At 35.9% G+C, this 21,087-nt stretch overlaps 4 protein-coding genes across 5 annotated transcripts; 2 read left to right on the plus strand and 2 right to left on the minus strand.

Moving 5' to 3' along the window:
- The first annotated feature begins 2,197 nt into the window (after nucleotides 1–2,197).
- On the plus strand, nucleotides 2,198–4,448 carry LOC111451464 (WAT1-related protein At5g64700-like). The gene is made up of 7 exons (XM_023091901.1): nucleotides 2,198–2,486; nucleotides 2,579–2,641; nucleotides 2,737–2,853; nucleotides 3,318–3,576; nucleotides 3,654–3,812; nucleotides 3,897–4,048; nucleotides 4,231–4,448. Exons 1-7 carry the CDS (start codon nucleotides 2,218–2,220, stop codon nucleotides 4,406–4,408), a joined length of 1,197 nt encoding a protein of 398 aa, XP_022947669.1. The 5' UTR covers nucleotides 2,198–2,217; the 3' UTR covers nucleotides 4,409–4,448.
- A 6,137-nt stretch (nucleotides 4,449–10,585) lies between these two features.
- Nucleotides 10,586–13,682, minus strand: LOC111451030 (serine-aspartate repeat-containing protein I-like). 2 transcript variants are annotated; one of them, XM_023091264.1, is made up of 3 exons: nucleotides 13,242–13,682; nucleotides 11,359–11,817; nucleotides 10,586–11,178 (listed from the first exon to the last, which is right to left on the minus strand). In XM_023091264.1, the coding sequence occupies exons 1-3, from the start codon at nucleotides 13,470–13,472 to the stop codon at nucleotides 10,834–10,836; spliced, it is 1,035 nt and encodes a 344-aa protein (XP_022947032.1). In that variant the 5' UTR covers nucleotides 13,473–13,682; the 3' UTR covers nucleotides 10,586–10,833. The 2 variants fall into 2 exon arrangements, with proteins under 2 accessions (XP_022947032.1, XP_022947031.1); XM_023091263.1 differs by having other exon boundaries at nucleotides 10,586–11,817.
- Nucleotides 13,683–16,072: 2,390 nt separating this feature from the next.
- LOC111451811 lies at nucleotides 16,073–19,799 on the plus strand. The gene is made up of 7 exons (XM_023092378.1): nucleotides 16,073–16,377; nucleotides 17,801–17,833; nucleotides 18,072–18,161; nucleotides 18,698–18,836; nucleotides 18,950–19,259; nucleotides 19,344–19,398; nucleotides 19,484–19,799. Exons 1-7 carry the CDS (start codon nucleotides 16,243–16,245, stop codon nucleotides 19,556–19,558), a joined length of 837 nt encoding a protein of 278 aa, XP_022948146.1. The 5' UTR covers nucleotides 16,073–16,242; the 3' UTR covers nucleotides 19,559–19,799.
- Nucleotides 19,800–19,911: 112 nt separating this feature from the next.
- LOC111451812 lies at nucleotides 19,912–20,779 on the minus strand. Its single transcript, XM_023092379.1, has one exon. The coding sequence runs from the start codon at nucleotides 20,694–20,696 to the stop codon at nucleotides 20,055–20,057; it is 642 nt and encodes a 213-aa protein (XP_022948147.1). The 5' UTR covers nucleotides 20,697–20,779; the 3' UTR covers nucleotides 19,912–20,054.
- Between the last annotated feature and the right edge of the window lie 308 nt (nucleotides 20,780–21,087).

Raw genomic sequence — 21,087 nt, forward strand, 5'->3', positions numbered from 1 at the left:
GAACATAATATACGATTCAATTCATCAACGGTGTCAACTAAATATGATTTTGGCTTAAAATAACTTAAAGTAACAAAACCCTGCTCCTACTGACCTCAAACACTTCTGAAAGTGTCAAAATCGGCTCCGAAAGGATACAAAATGGTTAAAAGAGGTCCAAAAAAAACTAGGACGGCTAAAAATTGGTAAGCCGAGCCAAAATCGCCGTTTTGGAGTCGTCAGAACATGCAAGTCGAGACAAAATTAGAGGGACATGAGTCATAGTCCAGTAAATGGATCGGATTACGGGTCAATTACAGGGTGTCGCTAGAAAATCTATACGTATTTTTTCTGTCGTTACACAAACCCACCCAAAAATAAACTTAGTTCTTAAGACTATAATGTTCATTAACATGAAACTATAATTGTATGTGTTTTTTTTTGGACTCAAATAATAAGATGACTTACTAGATATTTTTAAATATCTATTCTATCAAGACAAGGGCACATGCATGAATGATGACATTTGTTTTATATTAATCGATAAGACCTAAATTTTAAACTTAATCAACTTGGAGTAGTCAAGCTCATTTGGCTCATCTAGCAGAGGTTGGAAGAAAATTTGGGCCTTGATTAGATGGTAATTAGGAAATTGACTAGGTCAAAATCATATTAGAGTTTTAAAGGAATAAAAAAAAAAAGACGCATTAAATAATTTCATCGAACCATATAAAGGTGCACAACAATACCACTATATTCCTCGAGCAGTCATTCTCGACACCCAACAATCTTCTATGTTCGTTCAGTACGCTTAGGCATTTTATACACTTAACTCTAATGATAAAAAATCACTTCAAGGAAAAGTAAAATTTGAGTTACCTCGTTAGGCCTTTTTAATAACTAATTAGTCTAAGTATCTTTTTGTAATTTCCTATTTTTAAAGTTTTTAATCAAAGGACTAATTAATTAATTAAAACTCAAAGAAGTCGGCTAAAATTGGAAAAATGACGATTTTGCCATTTTTTCCTTTCCAATTGCCTTAGATTCCTACCCAACTTTACTAGGGCATAAGGATTCCTTTCTTAAGCATCTTAAACTGAGTTGAATGTTACCATCGTTTAAATGTTACCATCGCCATAGTGATGCTTGGTTTATCAGAATACCCGCACAATCACCCTAGTTAGATTAGCTAGGATGGTTAATTGCATACTTAGATAGAATAAGATATTTACCGAGTATTTTTATGTCATTCATGTTTTTTTTTTATGTCATTCAACCCCTAGATTAGTTGAACTCACGAGGAGACGAGAAAGAGCGTTTAGTTTGGAGTGACTTTAGAGATAACAATGAATCAGAGTTTTCTTTTATATGTTATAAATTCCTAGTTCATATTTTATGTTTCTTTCATTCATTCATAATTCGTTAATTTGTAATTATTTAAATATTTGTCCAATGGATTTGAAAATAAATGTCGGATTTACCTTTTGAGTTGTTCTAATGTTCTATCATATGTCCAAATTTAAAGTATTAAACTTTTTTTTTTATTGATTAACTTCAAATTCTAAACCTTTGGAATTTATTGATTAACTTCCAATTCTAAACCTTTGGAACTTTCAAAGTAATTTTAAAACATGAAAATTAATAACAAAAAAAAAACATTTGTAAACATCATTCTTTGAATTGAAACGAATCTTCAACAAGAATTGAAACGAATCTTCAACAAGTTCAAAGTAGAAATGTGTAGTAATTTAATTTTAAAGCATGTTAAAAATAATTATTTTTTAAAAAATAAAATCAATATTTCTATAATACCTTTTAAAAATGAATAATTTAAAGTAGGTTTGGCATGCATAAAAAACAAATTGTAATTAATAGAACGTGTGAATAACATTTTTAAAAAAAGAGGAGACATAAAAATAATTTTTATAAGAAAAAAAAAAGTATATAAGGTATTTTACACCGACCATAAATTGAAATATCAAGTAAAGGACCACACGATTTTAAAAGCTCAAAGACCAGAAAAAAAAAACAGACACGAGAAGGAATGGTAGAAATAAAAATAAAGTAAAAAAGAAAAAGAAGAAATAGGACTAGTGAAAAGAGAGAGACCACTGGGTAGAAAAAAAGTGGCCCCAATAAAATAATTTAAAAAAAAATAATAATAATAAATAGAGAGATATCTTTTGGAATAGGAGCAAGAAGGCAATGGGGAGGTAGTGGGAGGCAATTTATAAGCACATGGATGGATACACACCAATGATTCCAGGTGTATCTATAAATACCAGTTTGTTCATCAACACAAACAACCCAACCCACTTCACACACCCTCACCACATGGAACACAACAAGCCTTTGGCGGCGGCGATTCTCATTCAAACCATCTACGCCGCCATGTTTCTTCTCTCCAAGGCCGCTTTTGACGGCGGAATGAACAATTTCATCTTCACTTTCTACCGCCAAGCCTTCGCCACCATCTCTCTTTCTCCCATTACCTTCTTTTTCAAATGGTACTCTCTCTTCTTCTCTCTTCTTCTTTTTTTTTTTTTTTTTTTCCTCTCAATAATTTAATTTTCTTTTTCTTTTTCTGTTTGTTTCCCAGGAAAACTGCCCCACCCTTGACATTCTTCACCTTCTGCAAAATATTTTTGCTTTCGTTTGTCGGGTACGTTTTGATTAATTCACCCTATGTTATGTTATCGTTATGTCGAATTAATTATCGAATAAAACCCTAATTTTTTTTATTCTTATGGTTTTTAGGATTGCTGTATCTTTAAATCTTTATGGGATTGCTCTTGTGTATACATCGGCAACGTTAGCGGCAGCCACGACGAATTGTCTCCCGGTTATAACGTTCTTCGTCGCGCTTTTACTTAGGTATACAAATTTAAATCTTTCGATTTTTTTTTTTAAGCTATGGATTGATTAGTTAATTGATGTTGAATCAAATATTATGATAACATTTAAGGAAATAGAAGAAGGATAAACGGTAAAAGGTTTGGAATTTATACACATCTTTGTTGGTACTTTTATAATTAATTTAATATTGTATTTCATTCCAACTTTAGTGAAAATTAAAATAAAAAGTGGATTCTTTGATGATTCCCTCAATTTGGGTCAAAGTTGAATGAGATAAAAGATAAGAAAATATTGTTACAATGTATTTGGGGGGTATATGCTCGTTTTTAATTCATAAGAATAATTCTTTTTAGAAAATTCGTAGAATTGGTTCGTCTGAGAAGAACGAAACACTCTTTATAAGAAAACTTTTCCCTGACCGATAGGAAAATCAGGAAGAGAAAGTCGAAATTGAGATAAAATGTTGTTGATTTTTGTTGTAGGCTTGAGGTGTTGAGATTAAAGTCAATAGCTGGAATAGCAAAGCTTGCAGGCATAGTTTTATGCGTCGGCGGTGTGGGGGTGTTGGCATTCTACAAAGGCCCACAACTCAAATGGTTCAATAATCATCACCTCTTTTCTGCCCACAACGCCGCCACCCACGCCCACTCTGCCACTGCCTCTTCCACCAGCTCATGGCTCAAGGGCTGCTTTTTGATGCTCTCTTCCAATACCCTTTGGGGCATTTGGATTGTTCTTCAGGTATCCATTTTGTTTCTTTTTTGGTTTTTTTCTTTTGTTGTTTTCAAAGGTTTAACAAAAAATTACATTGAAAACAGACATTTGTGCTGAAAAGCTATCCATCCAAGCTTGTGTTGACAAATCTTCAGTGTTTGTTGAGTTCATTTCAAACATTTGCTATTGCTATTGCAATGGAGAGAGACCCTAAAGAATGGAAATTGGGGTGGGATGTTAGGCTTCTTTCAGTGGCATATTGTGTAATTTTCTCTACCAACATCATCTTCTTGTGATTTTTTTATGTGTAATTTTGGATTAAGAATTAAGGAGAATTTATGTTGTAGGGTGTTGTGGTGACTGCTGTTACGTATTGCCTTCAAGCGTGGATTATTGAGAAGAAAGGCCCCGTTTTTCTTGCTATGTCTACGCCGTTTTCTCTAGTTATTACCACCGTCTGTTCCGCTATTCTTCTTGGCGACAATATCACTCTTGGAAGGTACTATTACCTTCTTTATCTCTACTAGTAGTAGGTTTGGGCGATTGTTATATTTTCGATCTGGGTTGGATTGAATTTTTGAAAAACTGAGGATTCGAGTCGATTTATGAATAGAAATTATTTAGTTGGGTGAACCCGACTAACCCAAAAGTAAAGTTACAATTTTGATGTCGTGGTTGCAGTGGTTTGGGCGGTATTTTATTGGTGGGAGGACTATATTTTGTGCTGTGGGGGAAGAGCAAAGAGCAAAAGATAAGTGAAGGGTTGAAAGAAGGTGGCAAAGAATGCAGCATGCAACAACACAAGGAGAATACAAAATTAGGAGATGAAAATTCAGCATCTCCCATTGAAAATGTCTAAATTTACCAACTCATTATATCTAATTTCTTTTTCTTTTTTTTTTTTTTTTTGTTAAATTTTGAAGATAATCCTTTCTTGGTTGTATTTATTTTAATTTTGACTATGTTTTATATTATTTTAATTTCCTTTTCTACTTTTTCTTTTGCATTGTAATTGCATTTGTTGTTTGGTGATAAAAACATAAATATAAGAAACAACAAAAGTAGCAGACTTTAAGAAAAGAGAACCTTGAAATTTGTAAAAGGACACATAATTAAACCCTCCCTTTTAAGGAAAGACTAATTTCTCTCTCCTTTTTTTTTTTTTTAATTTTATTTTATTACATTAATTACAGAAATTATTATTATTTTGTTAGGGTTATTCAATTAAAAATTCTAAAATTAGGAGATAAAGAGAAGATAAGGAGAAACAAATGACCCTTTATCACTAGAGCCGCCACTCCCTTCTTCTTTCATCTTCTCCGACCTATGGAGCGATTGGTCAGACATCCTCCGACCCACGAGCGGTGGCGCGCGTGAACAGGGGGTTTTTCAGGCACCTTCTCGATTAATAATGAAAAATAGAATTGGGATCGAATGTATATATTCTCATTGATATTTAACTTTTAAATAGGATATAAGCTACCCACTCATATCTACTAATTAAATATGGAGAATAAAATAAAATATATTATAAATCAAATCATAAAAGAAAAAAATATTACGATATATTTCATAACTAATATATTCTCCAAATATTATATTTTAACATTTTTCTTACTCGAGAAAGCACCGGGGCGAGAGCTACCCGCTTCGTGGGACGTTGGTTGTTTTGTTGAGTGAGGGAAGAGCGGAGAAGGAAGTGATTGGGTGAGGCAGTTGGTTTTGTAGTGCGCAACATTACCGACCCTCTTACAACGACACATACACTTCGGGGACTACTCGATTCCGGAGAGAGCATGTGACGACGAAAGGAGTCGCGACAACTGACTTTGTTGTCGGACTGCAAAAGTGTTTTGGGAAATTGTGTACTCACTCAAATGTTGGGTTTTAAATGGAAAATGATTACAAATGTATTAATGTGGATGATATTGTTGTAACCACCCAATGCATCATCTTACTTTTCTATCTCATAATATTCACATAAATTATTTCTAAAAAAAACTATGTTATAGACTTAGAACCTCCAAATAAAATATGATTGTTGACAAGTACTCAACAATGCTCTAATTTAACCGAAGATCTACAAAATACAAAATACAAAATAAAAATGTTGGATAGAAACGGAAGCTCGTTGATGAAGGAAAAACGATTGCATAACCTCTTGTATAAGATACTATTGGAGACCAGCCAATCTACCTCTTTATTGACGAAACTTGCAAACCCAGCTTGGCTATGGCATGCAAGACTTAGGCACTTGAACTTTCATAAGCTCAAAATGATGGGAGAGAAGAAGATGACTACTGGGCTACCTAAAATCATACACCTGACTCAGCTGTGTGAAAGTTCTCTAGTCTCCAAACAAGTAAGACTATTGTTTCCAGCTCAAACCAGTTTTTGTGCTGAGTGACCATGGCAACTGGTTCATGCAAAGAGGCATTACGTGCGTTCAAGAAATTCAAAAGACTTGTTGAAAACGGGTCTGATCACAAGCTAAAAACCTTGTGCACCGACCGAGGTGGCGAGTTCTTCTCCCAGAACTTCTCAAAGTTTCGCGAAGACGAAGATATCAAGCGTCAACTCACTACACCGTACACTCCACAACAAAATGTTGTGGTCGAACGAAGAAATCGCACCATAATGAACACTGCAAGAAGCTTACTCAAGAGAATGCAAGTCCCGGTGATTTTCTGGGGCGAGGCAATATGACATGCAGTTTATCTTCTAAATCGTTTACCAACAAAGGTGTTGGACACTTGCAGCCCCTACGAAGAATGGTTCGACAAGACACCTCACTTCGAGTACCTAAGAGTGTTCAGTTAGACAACACATAAGACTACCAAACCATATATCAAAAAGTTTGACGACATAAGCCAAAAGATGATGTACTTTGACGTAGAGGATGAAACCAAGACACGCAGGTTGTATGATCCACAAGAAAATTCATGTAAGTAGAGATGTCGTTTTGAAGAAAAGAAGAAGTGGGATTGGTGCAGCATTGACGATGACAAGCAAACTGTTGGAGAGTTCACTACTTTGGAAAAAGTGGGAGACGCAACAGACCTAGAAAGTGCCCCTACAGCAACACCAACAAGTCCACACATGTCCTCACCGGTGACATGGAAAGGTGTGATGGACTCTCTAGAACAAGAGAGCTTAAGCGAGAGCACAAGAGGATCCACAACAGAGGATGAACCAAAGAAGTTTCGTTCTCTTGCTGAAATTTATGCAGATACACTTGAAGAAGAACTGGATCCCGATGATTTAATATTGCTCGTGGCCGAGGAGCCGACAACCTACCGTGAGGCAACAACTAACACGATGTGGCAAGAGGCCATGCAAAAAGAGCTTGAAGCCATTGAGAAGAACAAGACGTGGGTACTAACTAACTTCTCGTCTAGACACAACCCCATTGGTTTGAAGTGGGTGTTTAAGTTGAAGAAGAATAGTGAAGCAAATGTCATCAAGCATAAAGCAAGATTTCTGGCGAAGGGATACGTACAACGACAAGGAGTTGATTTTGAAGGTTTTCGCGCATGTGGCTAGACTGGACACTGTTAGGTTGATTCTTGCCCTCGCAGCTCAACACGGGTGGGAGGTCTATCACTTGGATGTCAAATCAACATTTCTAAATGGTGCCCTCCAAGAATAAGTGTATGTTGCCCAACCTAAAGGGTTCGTCATCAAAGCCAAAGAGAAAAAAGTGTACAAGTTGTCAAAGGCCCTCTACAGTTTACGGCAAGCACCGAGGGCATGGAACATATGTCTGGACAAGAGCTTGAAGAGTCTAAATTTCAGGAAGTGCTCACAAGAACAAGCAGTGTATACAAGAAACGATGGGGTTGAAACGCTCATCGTTGGCGTGTACGTTGATGACCCGATCATCACTGGTACAAGTTTGAAAGGCATCAAAGAGTTCAAGAACAAATGATAAAAGAATTTGAGACGACTAATCTCGGATTACTCACGTACTACCTCGGTATTGAAGTGGACCAAAGGAAAGATTGCATCATGGTAAAGCAATCGGCCTATGCTAAGAAGTTGTTGCAGCAATTTAAGATGGCAGAGTGCAACCCGACCAAGTATCCCATGGAAGCAAAGTTACAACTCGAGAAAGATGTTGAATGAAGCTTGGTGAATTCCACTTTGTATAGGCATGTCATTAGAAGTCTAAGGTACTTGACTCATACTCGTCCAGATCTTTTATATGTTGTTGGAATAATGAGTAAGTACATGGAAAAACCCACTATGGTGCATTATCAAGCGATTAAGCACATCTCTGCTATGTGGAGGGAACCACAAGTTCTGGGTTGAAGTATCAAAGAGGGCAAGGTCCTGAGAACTAGTCAATTTTACCGATAGTGATTTAGCTGGAGACATTGACGACAGAAAAAGCACTGCAGGAATGACGTTTTATCTCAATGAAATTTTGATCTCTTGGCAATCTCAGAAGCAGCAAACTGTGGCAGTATTTTCTTGTGAGGCTGAGTTCATGGCAGCAACTGCGGTGTCATACCAAGCATTGTGGCTAAGAAATTGTTTGAGCGAAGTGACTAGAAGTGAACTAAAGCCAGTAAGTCTCTACATCGACAATAAATCCGCGATTACACTGATGAAAAATCCAATATTTCACGGACGCAGCAAACACATTAACACTTGCTTCCACTTCATCCGTGAGTGTGTTTAGAAGAGACAAATCGTTGTAGAGTTCGTATGCACTAGAGAGCAACGTGCCGATATTCTAACCAAGGCACTATCAATGGTTAAGTTTGTAGACATGCGAAAATTGTTGGGAGTGAAAAATCTCAAACAAAGTCCAGCTTTGAAAATGTGAGTTAATAATTTTGACTTAGCAAACAATTTTAGGATAATTGTTAGTCTTTAATTACAAAGAATTGTTAGTAGTTACTTAACGAGAAAGTTTAGGAACTTGGAGAAAGTTTAGGATTTCTCCCTTATAAATACTAAGTTGCTCTTAGTGGAGAATTGAAAAGCTAAGTGGTTAAAGTTCCTCTATTCAAAAGCTCTCTTCCCTTCCGTTGTTCTTCCTGTTTCATTTTATTTGTTCGACATATTTCGATCTTGGGCCATTTCCAACAGTACTTCTCTACACACAATTGGTCATCTTAGTCTCATAGTGTACGTGTACGTACTCATCATAAACAAAAAATATTCCAATGCACGTGAACACATAAATACGTATGAGGTTCCCATATTTTCATGTGGCAAATCAGGCAAGAAAACCTCATACTTTTATCACATATCATACTAACTAATATGCATGAATAAACTTTTATAAATCATTTCATTTATAATATATCTTTTAAACCATGGCATGAGACTTTTCTTCCTAGCTTTTCCTTATTTTAAAATATTTCATAGCATGTCATAGCATATCATAGCCTTACATAATATATCATAGTGCATCATGACATCTCATACATTAGATAGCTCATCGTAACATAACATAACATTTCATTAATACTTATCATATCATTTGGCATATCATATAACAACACCTTCATAACATCACATCATATCATAAGGCATATCACACATTGAGCATGTGTCATCATACATAAAACAATTCTTTTAACCATATCGATAGTAGAGCCATTTACTTGGTTGCCCTAGGTGGGAGTTACTAATTATTTTTGTATCCGTCTGAATTTGCTCCTCAAGTTTCAATTCAACCTCAGAATCATAATCTTGTTGATATTAATTAAAACAAAATGATTGCAAAGATCAACGAGCTTGTAGTCCAATTATTGAAGGTAAAGAAATATCTCGACATATATATTCTATCTCTCTCTTTTCTTTCCAAAATCAATCTATTATTTCGTATTTAAAATTCTTAAAATTAAAAATCATATGTAATTCGTTTCGTATGATTATTAACTATTCTAGAAAACTAAATTCATATTTATCATTAGCCTAATAATTCTTAATAAATTTTATAAGTGTTTAATAAATTTTTAAGCTTTCAATTTAGATTTAATGTTTCTTTTATTTAACAAATACAATACTTACTATGGTTTCATAAATATTTGAGAATTACTTATATAAATGCGTTTGTTACAATGTTATCTTCACAAAGTGTTTTAATTTCGAAATAACTCAAGTCTTTGTCTATCAGGAGAGGTTCTTAGTCTAGAACGTTCGCTAAGTTCGTCAACATTTACGAAACATATATATGTGACAATTGTTATAAACTGCAAAAAGGGTCTCGAAAGTATTTTAATCTTAGAATAACTCAAGTTTTTGTCTATCTAGAGAGGGTTATTCGTCTAGAACGTGTGCTAAGTTAGTCAAGTATTTGCGAAGCATGGATATGTGACAATTGTTATATACTACAAAAGGTATATGTGGTAGAGTTGTTGTGTATGTCATTGGTCCGATCCAATCTAGAATGTTGAAAGGTCCGATGAAGAATGGACTTAGCTTGCCGTTTCATCCAAGCCTTACTATGTTGTTCATCAAAGCCACCTTCAAGCATACCTTATTGCCTACTTCAAACTCTAGGTCTCTACGTATTACATCAATGTAACTTTTTTTTTTTTTTGTCTACTTCAAGTCTGTACACATCCACATTCTTATTTTTTGCACTACCTCATTAGTGGCTTGGACAAACTACAAAATGTTTCTCGTTTAATATGGTTCACTAGACCACATTCTATAACATTCAACGTTAAAGGGAAATATTTTTGTTCATAAAAAACTCGTACTCCCAAAGTTGTATGTAACACTCATTATATAGAACATTAAGTTCGCTTAAGTGTTTATCCTGTTATTCCCTTTATCATACAGGGTTTATGCTCGTGATATCGCATTATACAACTTGTGGATGTTAATAGCTGAATGCATAGAATGCATGTGATTTGATTTGCAGACAACATATGGTTGAACTGTTTGTGTGAAAGCATGATCACAACCTCAAAATTCACCAATCTTGACTAATGCTGTCTTGGTTTCTCTCCGTTTTTTTTTTTTTTTTCTTTTCACATTTGGTTTGTGAGTTACTATATGAACAAGGAACTCCTTTAAAACACAACATTCTATGTTTATACTAATCTCTCAAACTCAAATGTCTATGCAAACTGAATATGCAACTCAATCAAAAACCAACAAATCATATATAGAACAAAACAATAGAAACAAAGTCTCTCAAGAACTTACCTTCATGACGAATCTAAACTCTTCTTGATCATCCCAGATTCCAGCCACTACTTCTTCTTTGGCCAAAGTTTCTCCCACAGAATAAATTTAAACACTCATACTTTCTGTACTTCAACTTCTTTTTTCTTCACTACCTACCTTGGCTTCCTCGTTTTTCTGCGCTGGTTCGGTACTCCTTTCTTTCGTTGTCTCCATCTCGGTCTTCCCGATATTGCTGATATCTTCTTTCTTCTGCTCAGATGTTGTACTCTCATGTTTTTCTGGTGTTGCTTCAACTAATGTTACTGCTTCAGGTTTCTCAACTTTTTTGGGCAATTTTACATTCTCTGATGTCTTTTCCACAGGTGTTTCGCTTATTGGCTCGACGTCAGATGGTGAGGTTATAGTTACTTTCTCGTCGGGAACGGTCGCAGAAGTTGTAGGAACATCAGTGATCGGTATCTTTTCAGCTGGAATTTCAGATTTTTCAGTCTCTACTTCTGTTTGAGGTGCCTTTACTTCAGATTCTTCTGCATGTTTTTCAGACTCTACTACAGTTCGAGGCATCTTTTCAGCTGGAATTTCAGATTTTTCAGTCTCTACTTCTGTTCGAGGTGCTTTTACTTCAGATTCTTCAGCATGTTTTTCAGCTGGAATTTCAGATTTTTCAGTCTCTACTTCTGTTTGAGGTGCCTTTACTTCAGATTCTTCTGCATTTTTTTCAGGCTCTACTACAGTTCGAGGCACCTTTATCTCAACTTCTTCTACTTGTTTTTCGATTTCTACTACTGCCCGAGGCGCCTTTGTCTCATGTTCTTCTATACATTTTTCGGTTTTGACTACAATTTGAAGCCCCTTTGTCTCAGGTTCTTCTATGCATTTTTCTGTTTCATCTACAGTTTGAGGCGCCTTTGTCTCAGGTTCTTCTATACATTTTTCAGTTTCAACTACCGTTTGAGGCACCTTTGTCTCAGGTTCTTGTGTACACTTTTGGGTTTCTACTTCAGTTTGAGGTACCTTTGTCCCAGATTCTTTCCCATCTTTTTCTGTCTCTATAGACTCCAGTTTCTCTGTTTCCCCTGCTGGCCCCTCACATAATTGGTTCACCCCTTCTTTCTGCAGAATATTCAGAATTCATGTTTAAAATAGCAATTTCAGAAGACGTTGAAGGAGGATTTAGATATGCAAAGAACATTAACCTGTCATATGACATTTTACACCACAAAAATTGATCGAAGTAGAAATAGATCAAAATAAACTGTCCCCCATAATTGGAAGTAGTTCAAACCGACAACTTCAAAGCACAGCTACAGCTTAGCTAGCTAACACATTTATGAATACACATACCATACTTATCTACACAATCAGTTTGGGCACCCACCACTAGGCAACGCAAGATCACATTGATGAACAATCATTATCCAAGGCAAATGATCTTTCAATAAACTTCTCGAAAATTTCTGGCTCGCCCCTCATCTGATTCTAACAACTATTAGCATAACCTATCAATCAATCTTTACACTTACCCAGAAGCATGTCATATCAGAACGTGTGGGTGAAAAATGTATCAACTCTTTTCCCATCAAGATCACATGGGAATGAAAGAAACTTCTATAAGGTGCAGACAAACGGGTAAAGTTCAATGAGCCGTGAAGCAATCACAGAATTGAGGCAAGGCATGAGCAGGAATAACAGAAGAAAGTGGAGGAAAAACGGGTGGCCCCTCAAAGGAAAGACACGTTTGCTTGTCACCAAACAAATGTGTCAAGGAATGTGGAAGATACGCACTTACATGATCAAGCCTCCCAAGTGCTGCTGCTGCTGCTGCATATTATATATCTAAACGTCCAATCGGACGAATAGGGTTCTTGAATGGGAAAGGGAACCATTGGAAATTAGGTAAAAAAACGTTCGAACCAAAAGATTTCAGGATGCCGACAAGTCATAAATTGTGAAGAAACTGAGTCAGGTTGAAAAATATAATTGCATTTCTTTACATCACTTTTCACCTTTGGGAGGACCGTTCATTTCGCTTTACGCCCAAAAGAGGCTAAAAGTTTCCTTCTGGAAAAGAGTAAACAAATCTGTTTGGTTCCCGAGAAACCGCCGAGATTCGCGAATAAATTGGAGGTTCCAAAAGAAAATATGAAAAAGCTACAAAAAACCAACCGCATGTTCATTTAATTCTTTTCCAATATAGAAACACGAGGAGGCATCAATAGCATATTCTTCAATTTTTTATACGTTTTCCGCAGTTCTTCATCGAGAACCAAATGGCAGCAGAACGCCCTAATTTCAGAATCATTCAGCACAATCATCCAGTTCATTCAACGAACAACAAAGAGCGAGAACATGATTTCAACGAAAAACTGAGAAACAAAACCTAACGAGTTCATACATTTAAAGAAGAATAACGATGAATTGATTTTTAATTAACAAACAGCATCGAGAACAGAATCTCAAACACTGATCAGCAGTCGATAATCGGAAGAAATTAGAAATCAAATCGAAGAAACAAAGAGACGATTAAAGCGAAGTACCTCCTTAAACAAGCGGCTAAGAGAGCGGCGTTTAACACTCTGATCATCCACTTTGTCGTCGTCGTCAACAACTTCCTTGCCTTTATCGCTCTGGTTTTCCTCAAATGTCTTCTCAGCTTCAACAGAGGCTACAGTGTCAACAAAAACATCCTTCTCCTCAACATTCTTCTCCGGCACCGGCGCCGGAGCCTTGCCGCTGTCGACTTTCGGCTTAGTCGCACAAGCTCCCATTTCTCGTCCCGTTAATTGGATTACCTCTTCTTCTCTTATCTAAGGAACAAGAATTTGACAAAGAGAAATAGAGAGAAATTTTCGAGAGAATTTAGGATTTTATAGGGAATGTAATTGTTTGAGTGTTCGTTGTTCCGACAATTTTTCTATGGCGAAACAGAGAGAGGAGAAGAAATGGTAATGCTGAGGCAGAGGTTTTTAAAAAAATAAAAAAATCATATATTGAAAATAATAATAATAATAATAATAATATTTATTATTATTATTATTATTATATATTGCTATTGTTTAATTAATTATGAAATTAAATTACAGCGAGGCAATGGTGGTACTTGAGCTGGCTATATATCATTGGGGAGATTGTTATTTCCAAGTCATCCCGTGTACACCTCAGCATGTTTTTTTTTTTATTAATACAAATATTTTTCAAAATTTTAAATAATAACGTTTTTAATTAAAATAAAAATCTTTAAAATACTAAACTACAAAATTTCAATTAATTTTTAGAAAAGGTTTTTATCGACATAATTTGTTTATATACACTTTATTGATTATCTCCCTCTTCAATTTTCTCCCTTTATGTGTTTACTCTCACTTATAATTCAACAAAAAAAAAAATTTTTGTTTTTTTGTCTTCGTTGTGAATTTTTTTCTTTCATTTATGGTCTCGGTAACTTTCCTAATATGAACATTTATGAACAGTCTCAATTATGAATATTTCCAAATATAAATATAATAAATTTCAACATCTAAATTGCCAATTTATTTTTAAATTGGGTTTTTTAAACTTAAGTTAAATTTAAAGAATTAGCTATTTAAAGTGTATAATAATGATTTATGTCCATAAGCTAACTATACCAAAATAAACTTTTTTCTAAAATTTTAAAGATAGTAAGTTACATAAATGTTTTATATACTTATGTGCATTACTAATAAGGATATTTTTAAATTATATATATATTCTTTTAAAAAAAACTTAAGAATATTAATTAAATTTTGAAAATTCAAGAGTATTTTTAAATATGAGAGTAAAAAGTATTAACCCTATTGAAACTTTTAATTATCCTTTATTATTATTATTATTTATTTATTTATTTATTTATTGACAAAGTGCAAAGTTAATTTTTATTTTATTAATTTAACTTATTTTTTATCAATATTATGGTCTTGGTTTGGTAAATTTGGTTTCTTCACAGCCCATTTATATATGATTATTTGGTTGGTAGACCGAGAAATAGGTTGCAAATCATAGAAGAATCGTATGGCATCACGGTGCCATTATGAAACACAGAAAAAGATTGTTAGCTGCAACCGCGCCATAGCAGGCTGTGAAGTTCCAATGGACGGAGAGGGAGCCACGCCCCTTGGAGTAAAGGAAGAAGATGGTGTTGAAGCTAAAAGAGTCGGTCACAGTAGGCAAAGGTGCTGATTTTGGTGAGGAGGCTGGCGGCGACTTGGTTGGCGAAGAGGCCAGTGCGGCACTCAGGACCTGGCTCAAAGAGTCAGTGATTAAAGCGACAAGGATAATGAAGACAAAAGCAGAAGAGGAAGCCATAGCCGTGAAGAATGCAATGAGAAGAAAGAAGAACGACGAAAGTGGAAGATGGAAGGGAAGTTTTAGTTGTCGAGGTAGAGGATGAAGAGATTTCTAGTTCAAGGAGAGATTGATTGTGTTGGAGAAGGTAAGGTTGTATGTACAGAGTATGGTGAAGGGTGAGCCTGAAAGGATGATTTGGAAGCCAAAAGAGTGGAGCCGAAGAGTAATCAATCGGTTCCGCCTACGGCAGCTATGGAGACGGCCACTCCAGCTTCAGCCGTGGTGGTGGAGAAGAAGATGAGTACAAGATTCAAAAGGCATTATAAACAAAGGATCGGGGTTGCTAAATCGAAAGAGCTCTTATACCATAAGAATATTTGCTAAAACCACTACACCTAAACGGTAGTGAAATTCTCTATTTATAATCATAAAATAAATTACAAAGTAAATGGAAAAAGCAATAAATAGATACAAGATACTTGCGTATCATAAAGGTCAAACATTATACCTATGGTAAATTGTAATGGAGATATTTGCCTGTGATAAAAGATCAAATATGACATACATGTAAACTATAATTCAAAACTAAATATCCTTAATCGTTCACGACCAAACATAACATTCAAATTAAGTCACCCGACTGTTGGGGTTAGATATGCAATCATATACCAAACATGAGTGAGACCTATCTTTTATAAACATTATGCAACTTTAGGCTCTTTTCAGATTGGGGGAGGGTGGATGTATAGTACTTCTTCACACACGACCCATGTACGCGCACATGGGCTCACTAGACGAGCTCGTATACGTACTCCCTAGGTAAGATTTGGTCGGACACAACGCATTACATGTCGCAATTAATTTGAAGCAATGTTACATACTATAATTTTCATGTTCAAACAAATAGATATTCCAAGTGTTATTGCTCAAGTTATTCATAGTGTTAGGGTGTTAGCCCAAATATTGGTACCGGGGGAGAGGCCCAAGGGCGCAGCGAGCTTGGTAGAAATTCGGCCCATGAGTGTCTTCTTCCATATTTAGCGAAGCTTTGGAGCAAGGAATTTGCAGGGGATAACCGAGGGCAGAACGAGGAAAGGCGTCTGCTCCGCAGAGCCAAATCCGCTGCCAATCGTTTCTCAAACCTTCAATTCCACTCTATATTTAACATTATACAACTTCAACTTCCCTTGATCGCCAATACACTTCCCTTTTGCTTCACCTTTTCAATTACCAATGCTAATTCCCAGATTTCGAACTTCCCTAATTCTTAAAAATTCGTTCATTAGGTCAACTTTGGCCGCTACTCATGTCGCCTCTTTCCACTCCACGCCAGCCTATTGCGATAAGTGGAAGAGTAAATGGAAATTCGTGAGTTAATTTTTCTTTTTGTTCTGGTTTTTGTTTTATTTTCTGTTTGAATTGCCCTATTTTCATCATTTTCCTGTTTGTTCATATCATTTTGTTTATGAATATTCAATGTTGGTCATTGTTGTCTTCTCTGAATGCTTCTTGACTTGCAAAGACTTTAAGGTTATTTGCTGTTGATTAGTTGATTGAGTTGCAGAAAAGCTATTCTGGCTTTATCCGGCAGCATTCTACATGGCAAGCAACAGTTGTTGAGAGAGAGCTAATGATATTAGGACCTAAATTTACAAAACTATATATAGAAGCAAAGCTATTAGTTTACATTATCCCGGATGAATTTGATTGCCTAGTTATAGTTGGGCTTGAAACTCTGTGGATGAACCTGTTAGCTATGTGTGTTGCTTTTTGCAAGCTAAAGAGTTCATGTGTGAGCATATCAATAGAATTTTGATAGTTTAATCTTGTCGCTGAAATGCTGATGTTGGAATTTTTAGGTGGTGAGTTGATTCGCAATTGATCTTGTTAGCATCTTTGTATCAGGAATTCATTTGATAAGTGTAGGACATAGATATTATCACAGGATAGTTTATTTTTATTGTTTTAATGCAAGATATAATGATCTACCATTAGAGCTGGAGACAGATTATAAAAATGATTGTTTTTAATCTATGATCTCCTTTACTCTCCTTGGCATGAAGTATATAAGTACCCTATAAATACCATTTTCAACTATGGTTTTCCTTGCTTTGCTATCTAAATTTTACATATGTTTCAAAGAACCAGACCCATGTTTTGAAAACTAAAAAAAAATTGTTTTTGGAGTTTGGCTAAGAATTCAAATGTTTTCTTTTGAAAGATGAAACTCATATACACAATTTTCAAAAACCAAAAATTAAAACTCAATTGGTTGTCAAACGAGTTGTGATATTGAGTTAATTGGTACAGTTGTTCGTTAAGAAGTGTAAACATTTCTATTTGGGATGTATTTTTAGGCCCAAGACATAAAAAGCATGAAGTATCACTCGATGAATCCTATATGCGAGTTAGCTCAGACATTCAGGGATATTAAAAGAAAAAAACGTCACTCTATGTGTGTTGGGTATTTCTCTGGCTGTGTCGTGTCATGTGAATTGCTTTTTTTTTTTTTCTTTTACTTTTTGCTTAATAAGATGCTAGTGCATTGTTCAGTCGTAATTTAAAATGGAATGTTTTAGTCGAGTTATGTTCTGGTAAAATTAAACATAATCATTCAAGAGAACCAAGAAGAGGATCATCAGTCTACAATCTAGCAAGGCTTTCATTTACATTTGATCATAAGAAATGAAATAAATCTACTTTATCTATGATCATTTGCACCACTGAATGCATAATACTTTCTGAAGTTATAACTTCTTTAAAAAGAAATTCCTTTTCTATACTTTGGCAGGATGATGGTGTGAGTGGAAAGGAGCCGTCAAAGGTATGTTGATCTATTAGGTGACTATTTTTTCTTTGTTCTTAGATTATAAATGCAAGATTGATGTCATTGAGCCAGATGGAGTTTATCTTTTTGATTGGTTCAGCATTTTGAATATCTTGCATGTCTATCCCATTGCATAATTGCATTAGATGTTATTGCTTACATTTATTGAATGATACCCGAATTAGTCATTTATTATTTATTTTAATGATTCTAATGTTGAAAATGATGATACCAGAATTATGTAAGATATGTGACTCGCCAAAGGCGTGCCGATGCAAAAAAGGCTCTAAAGGACCTCCTCTACAACAGTGGATCTACCTTTCAGGTATTCATTCTTATGTACACTTGCAAAAATTAGAATTTAAGTTGGATAATTATTATCATGATGTTTCGTGAGGGGCTCACCAGCTTTGTATTCAGAGTTAACGTATACTACAGCATCTTGGGAAGATAGTACATTAGAGGAATCGAATTGATCACTTCTTTCTTTCAATGCATAATAATCAAATGAATAGAGCTGATGCCATAGAATGTGTTGGATGCCATCTATTTGACGCAGGGGTTGAATGAGTTCTTCCCTGGGTAGGAGGTCGGGAGTTGGATGTTTGAAAATACCTTCCAAGATCCCACATTTAAGTCCTTTGGTTGAAACCATAATAACTGAACATTCTTGTCCTCTCTGAGAGTTAGCCTTGGGTTAGACAAAGCCTTCCTAAAGATTAGTACGGGTGGATATGAGCATGATGCAATGAGTGGAGCTCTTATATTCTTGTTATGTACATAACTTTTAAATCTAAGGAACAACAAAACACATAGGCCCATGACTATATATTTTTATTTGGTTCATGCCTTATTCAATAGAACAAGGAATCAAAATGGAGTCTTGGTGATCGCTGGTCTTCTGATGAGTCATTCGATCAACCGGGCAGCTGTGATAAGAAAGGACGAGCAAAGTCATCTACGCGAAATTTTGGGAAATCCCAGCACAAGAGATCAAAACGTCAGTTCGCATTGCCTACTGTTATTTCATTTTCATTATATATGTTATTTCCTTTTGATAAATTTCACGGGGATGCGAATGTGTGATTTTGAACACACTGTATTTTTCTTCAGGTAAGTTTAGAAGAGAGAGTTTCGTTAATGACTTCGACAATGATCCGGAGACAATCTTTCACGCCACATTTGGCAATAGATCATATACATGGTCCTTTGACACACGTAAGGATTCCTTTCAAAATTCAGCATCTGGTTTTGAGTGGACAGAGTCTCCTCCTAACTGGAAGAACCAAAGAGGTACTGAATGGGAGAATTCAAGTGATTGTGAGTCTGATGAGGAGACCGCTGATGTAGGATCATGTTCAGATAGAACTATTCTGGGGTTACCAAAGACAGGTCCTTTAAAGATTGAAGAAGTTAAAGCAGCGTAAGTTGATTAGTCTTTCCACTCGATTCAACTCGAACCCACTTATTATTTGTTCATCTTACAGTCATCCCCATCCTCTTGCAGGTTCCGCTCGTCTGCTTTAAAATGGCATCCTGATAAGCATCAGAGATCTTCCAAGGTGAGTTTGGAATAATATTTTCAGTCTGAACAAAGCTAATGAGTTACCCATTTGATTGACCGTAGTTTGGGTTGCGTGGTTTCAGGCAATGGCTGAAGAGAAATTCAAACTCTGTGTTAATGCATACAAATCCCTGTGCTGCGCACTCTCTCCAGGTTAAGCTGCTGCAGGTGTGTTCTAACTTGTAACAATTCGAAATGATTTAAGGTTTTTGAAATATAATTTATGTAGAGAGGGTTATAAATATAGTCTCTATAATTCGATTCAAAATCCGCTCCCTCTTAGTTTGATGGAAAGAGGAGTGGAAGGAATAATGGATGCATTTTTGTAGTAAGAAGGTAATTCCTTCCTTCTTCCTTTGTCACCTATAGAGCACTGATCCATTGCATTCGTTGAGGATACTCCAACTCTTGTGTTTACATCTTTAGCTTTATTCTAAATTGTTCATTAACAGGATGAAGAATTTGTTGAATGTTAGAAAGATAAAATGGTTGGTCGGAGAATTAATGTTAATGTAAAGAATAAAGGGGGTTTATTGGTAATGGGTTCAAGTCATGACGATTACATACCTAAAATTTAGTATCATCCAAAGAGATTTGGAAGCCTCGGTTGAGTTAGATTGGAGGTATCATAACAGAATTCAGATCAAATCATCATCAGAAACAGAGAAGAGAAACAGAGGAAGCCACCATAAATCCATAGATGAACACCAAGAACCCAAAATACAGCGCCCAATTCCTCTTGAACTTACCAAAGTAAATCTCAGGAGGCTCCTGGTGCGGAATCTCCAACTCCTCTTCCTCCATGTCTCCGTCGCTGCTACTCATCTTCATCTCCCTAAGCTTCTCCGTCGCCAATCCCAGAGTCAGCTTGTGGCATCGCCTTTGGTACTTGAATCCGTTGATGCATCGCAGTGTGTGAGCCACGGATACGTAGAAGGCCAAATGCGCTAAGGTTAGGAGAGCGATCGGGATCCAGCAATGCCGGCACTGTAGCCGAGATTGCGATTGAGTGAGGAAAATGAGAGCTAAAAAGATAAAGAAGAGCTGGAATTGGTTGTGGAGCTCCTTCTTTTGGAGATCGATTGAGCGCTTCTTTTCTAGGGCTTTCTCGAAATGTAGATGGATTATGGTGTTCAAGGCTTCAAGAGCTGATTCCTTAGGTATGGAGCGGCGGTTGTTGAGTTGATCATACTGATTTTTAATCTGATTCGGCGTTTGATTTCCGTAGTCCGCCATGGACGCACAGCTTCGTGTTTGAGATCGAGTTTCTCGGGTCGGCGATGTTGGTCTGCCCATTAGTGAATGTGGCCGTTAAAATTATTGTTTCAGGTAATATTCAATTATATTTAATGGAGGTAGTTGAATTTCAAATTTTGGAATAAATTATAAATTTGGTTTCCTTTGCTAATGAAAGAAAATCTTCCTGCACCCCTTTTTATTAGTTTTTTTAATCGTATTGCGTTCTTTTTTTCCTCCTCTGCTCGTACGCTCATGTCTATCGTGTTTTCTCTCCCTGAGATGTCTGTGTGGATCCCGTCGGCCATTCCAAGAATGTGCATGCATGCACTGTCGCTTGGATCATGCTGTCTACATGCGTTAAATCTAATTTGTGTGCATTCAATGTCGGGTGCAATCATACTAGCATTAATGCATCGGATCTCATCAGAACTCTAAGCGTACTTGGGCG

The sequence above is a fragment of the Cucurbita moschata genome, unplaced genomic scaffold (genome assembly GCF_002738365.1).
Source record: "Cucurbita moschata cultivar Rifu unplaced genomic scaffold, Cmos_1.0 Cmo_Scf00013, whole genome shotgun sequence".
Taxonomy (NCBI): domain Eukaryota; kingdom Viridiplantae; phylum Streptophyta; class Magnoliopsida; order Cucurbitales; family Cucurbitaceae; genus Cucurbita; species Cucurbita moschata.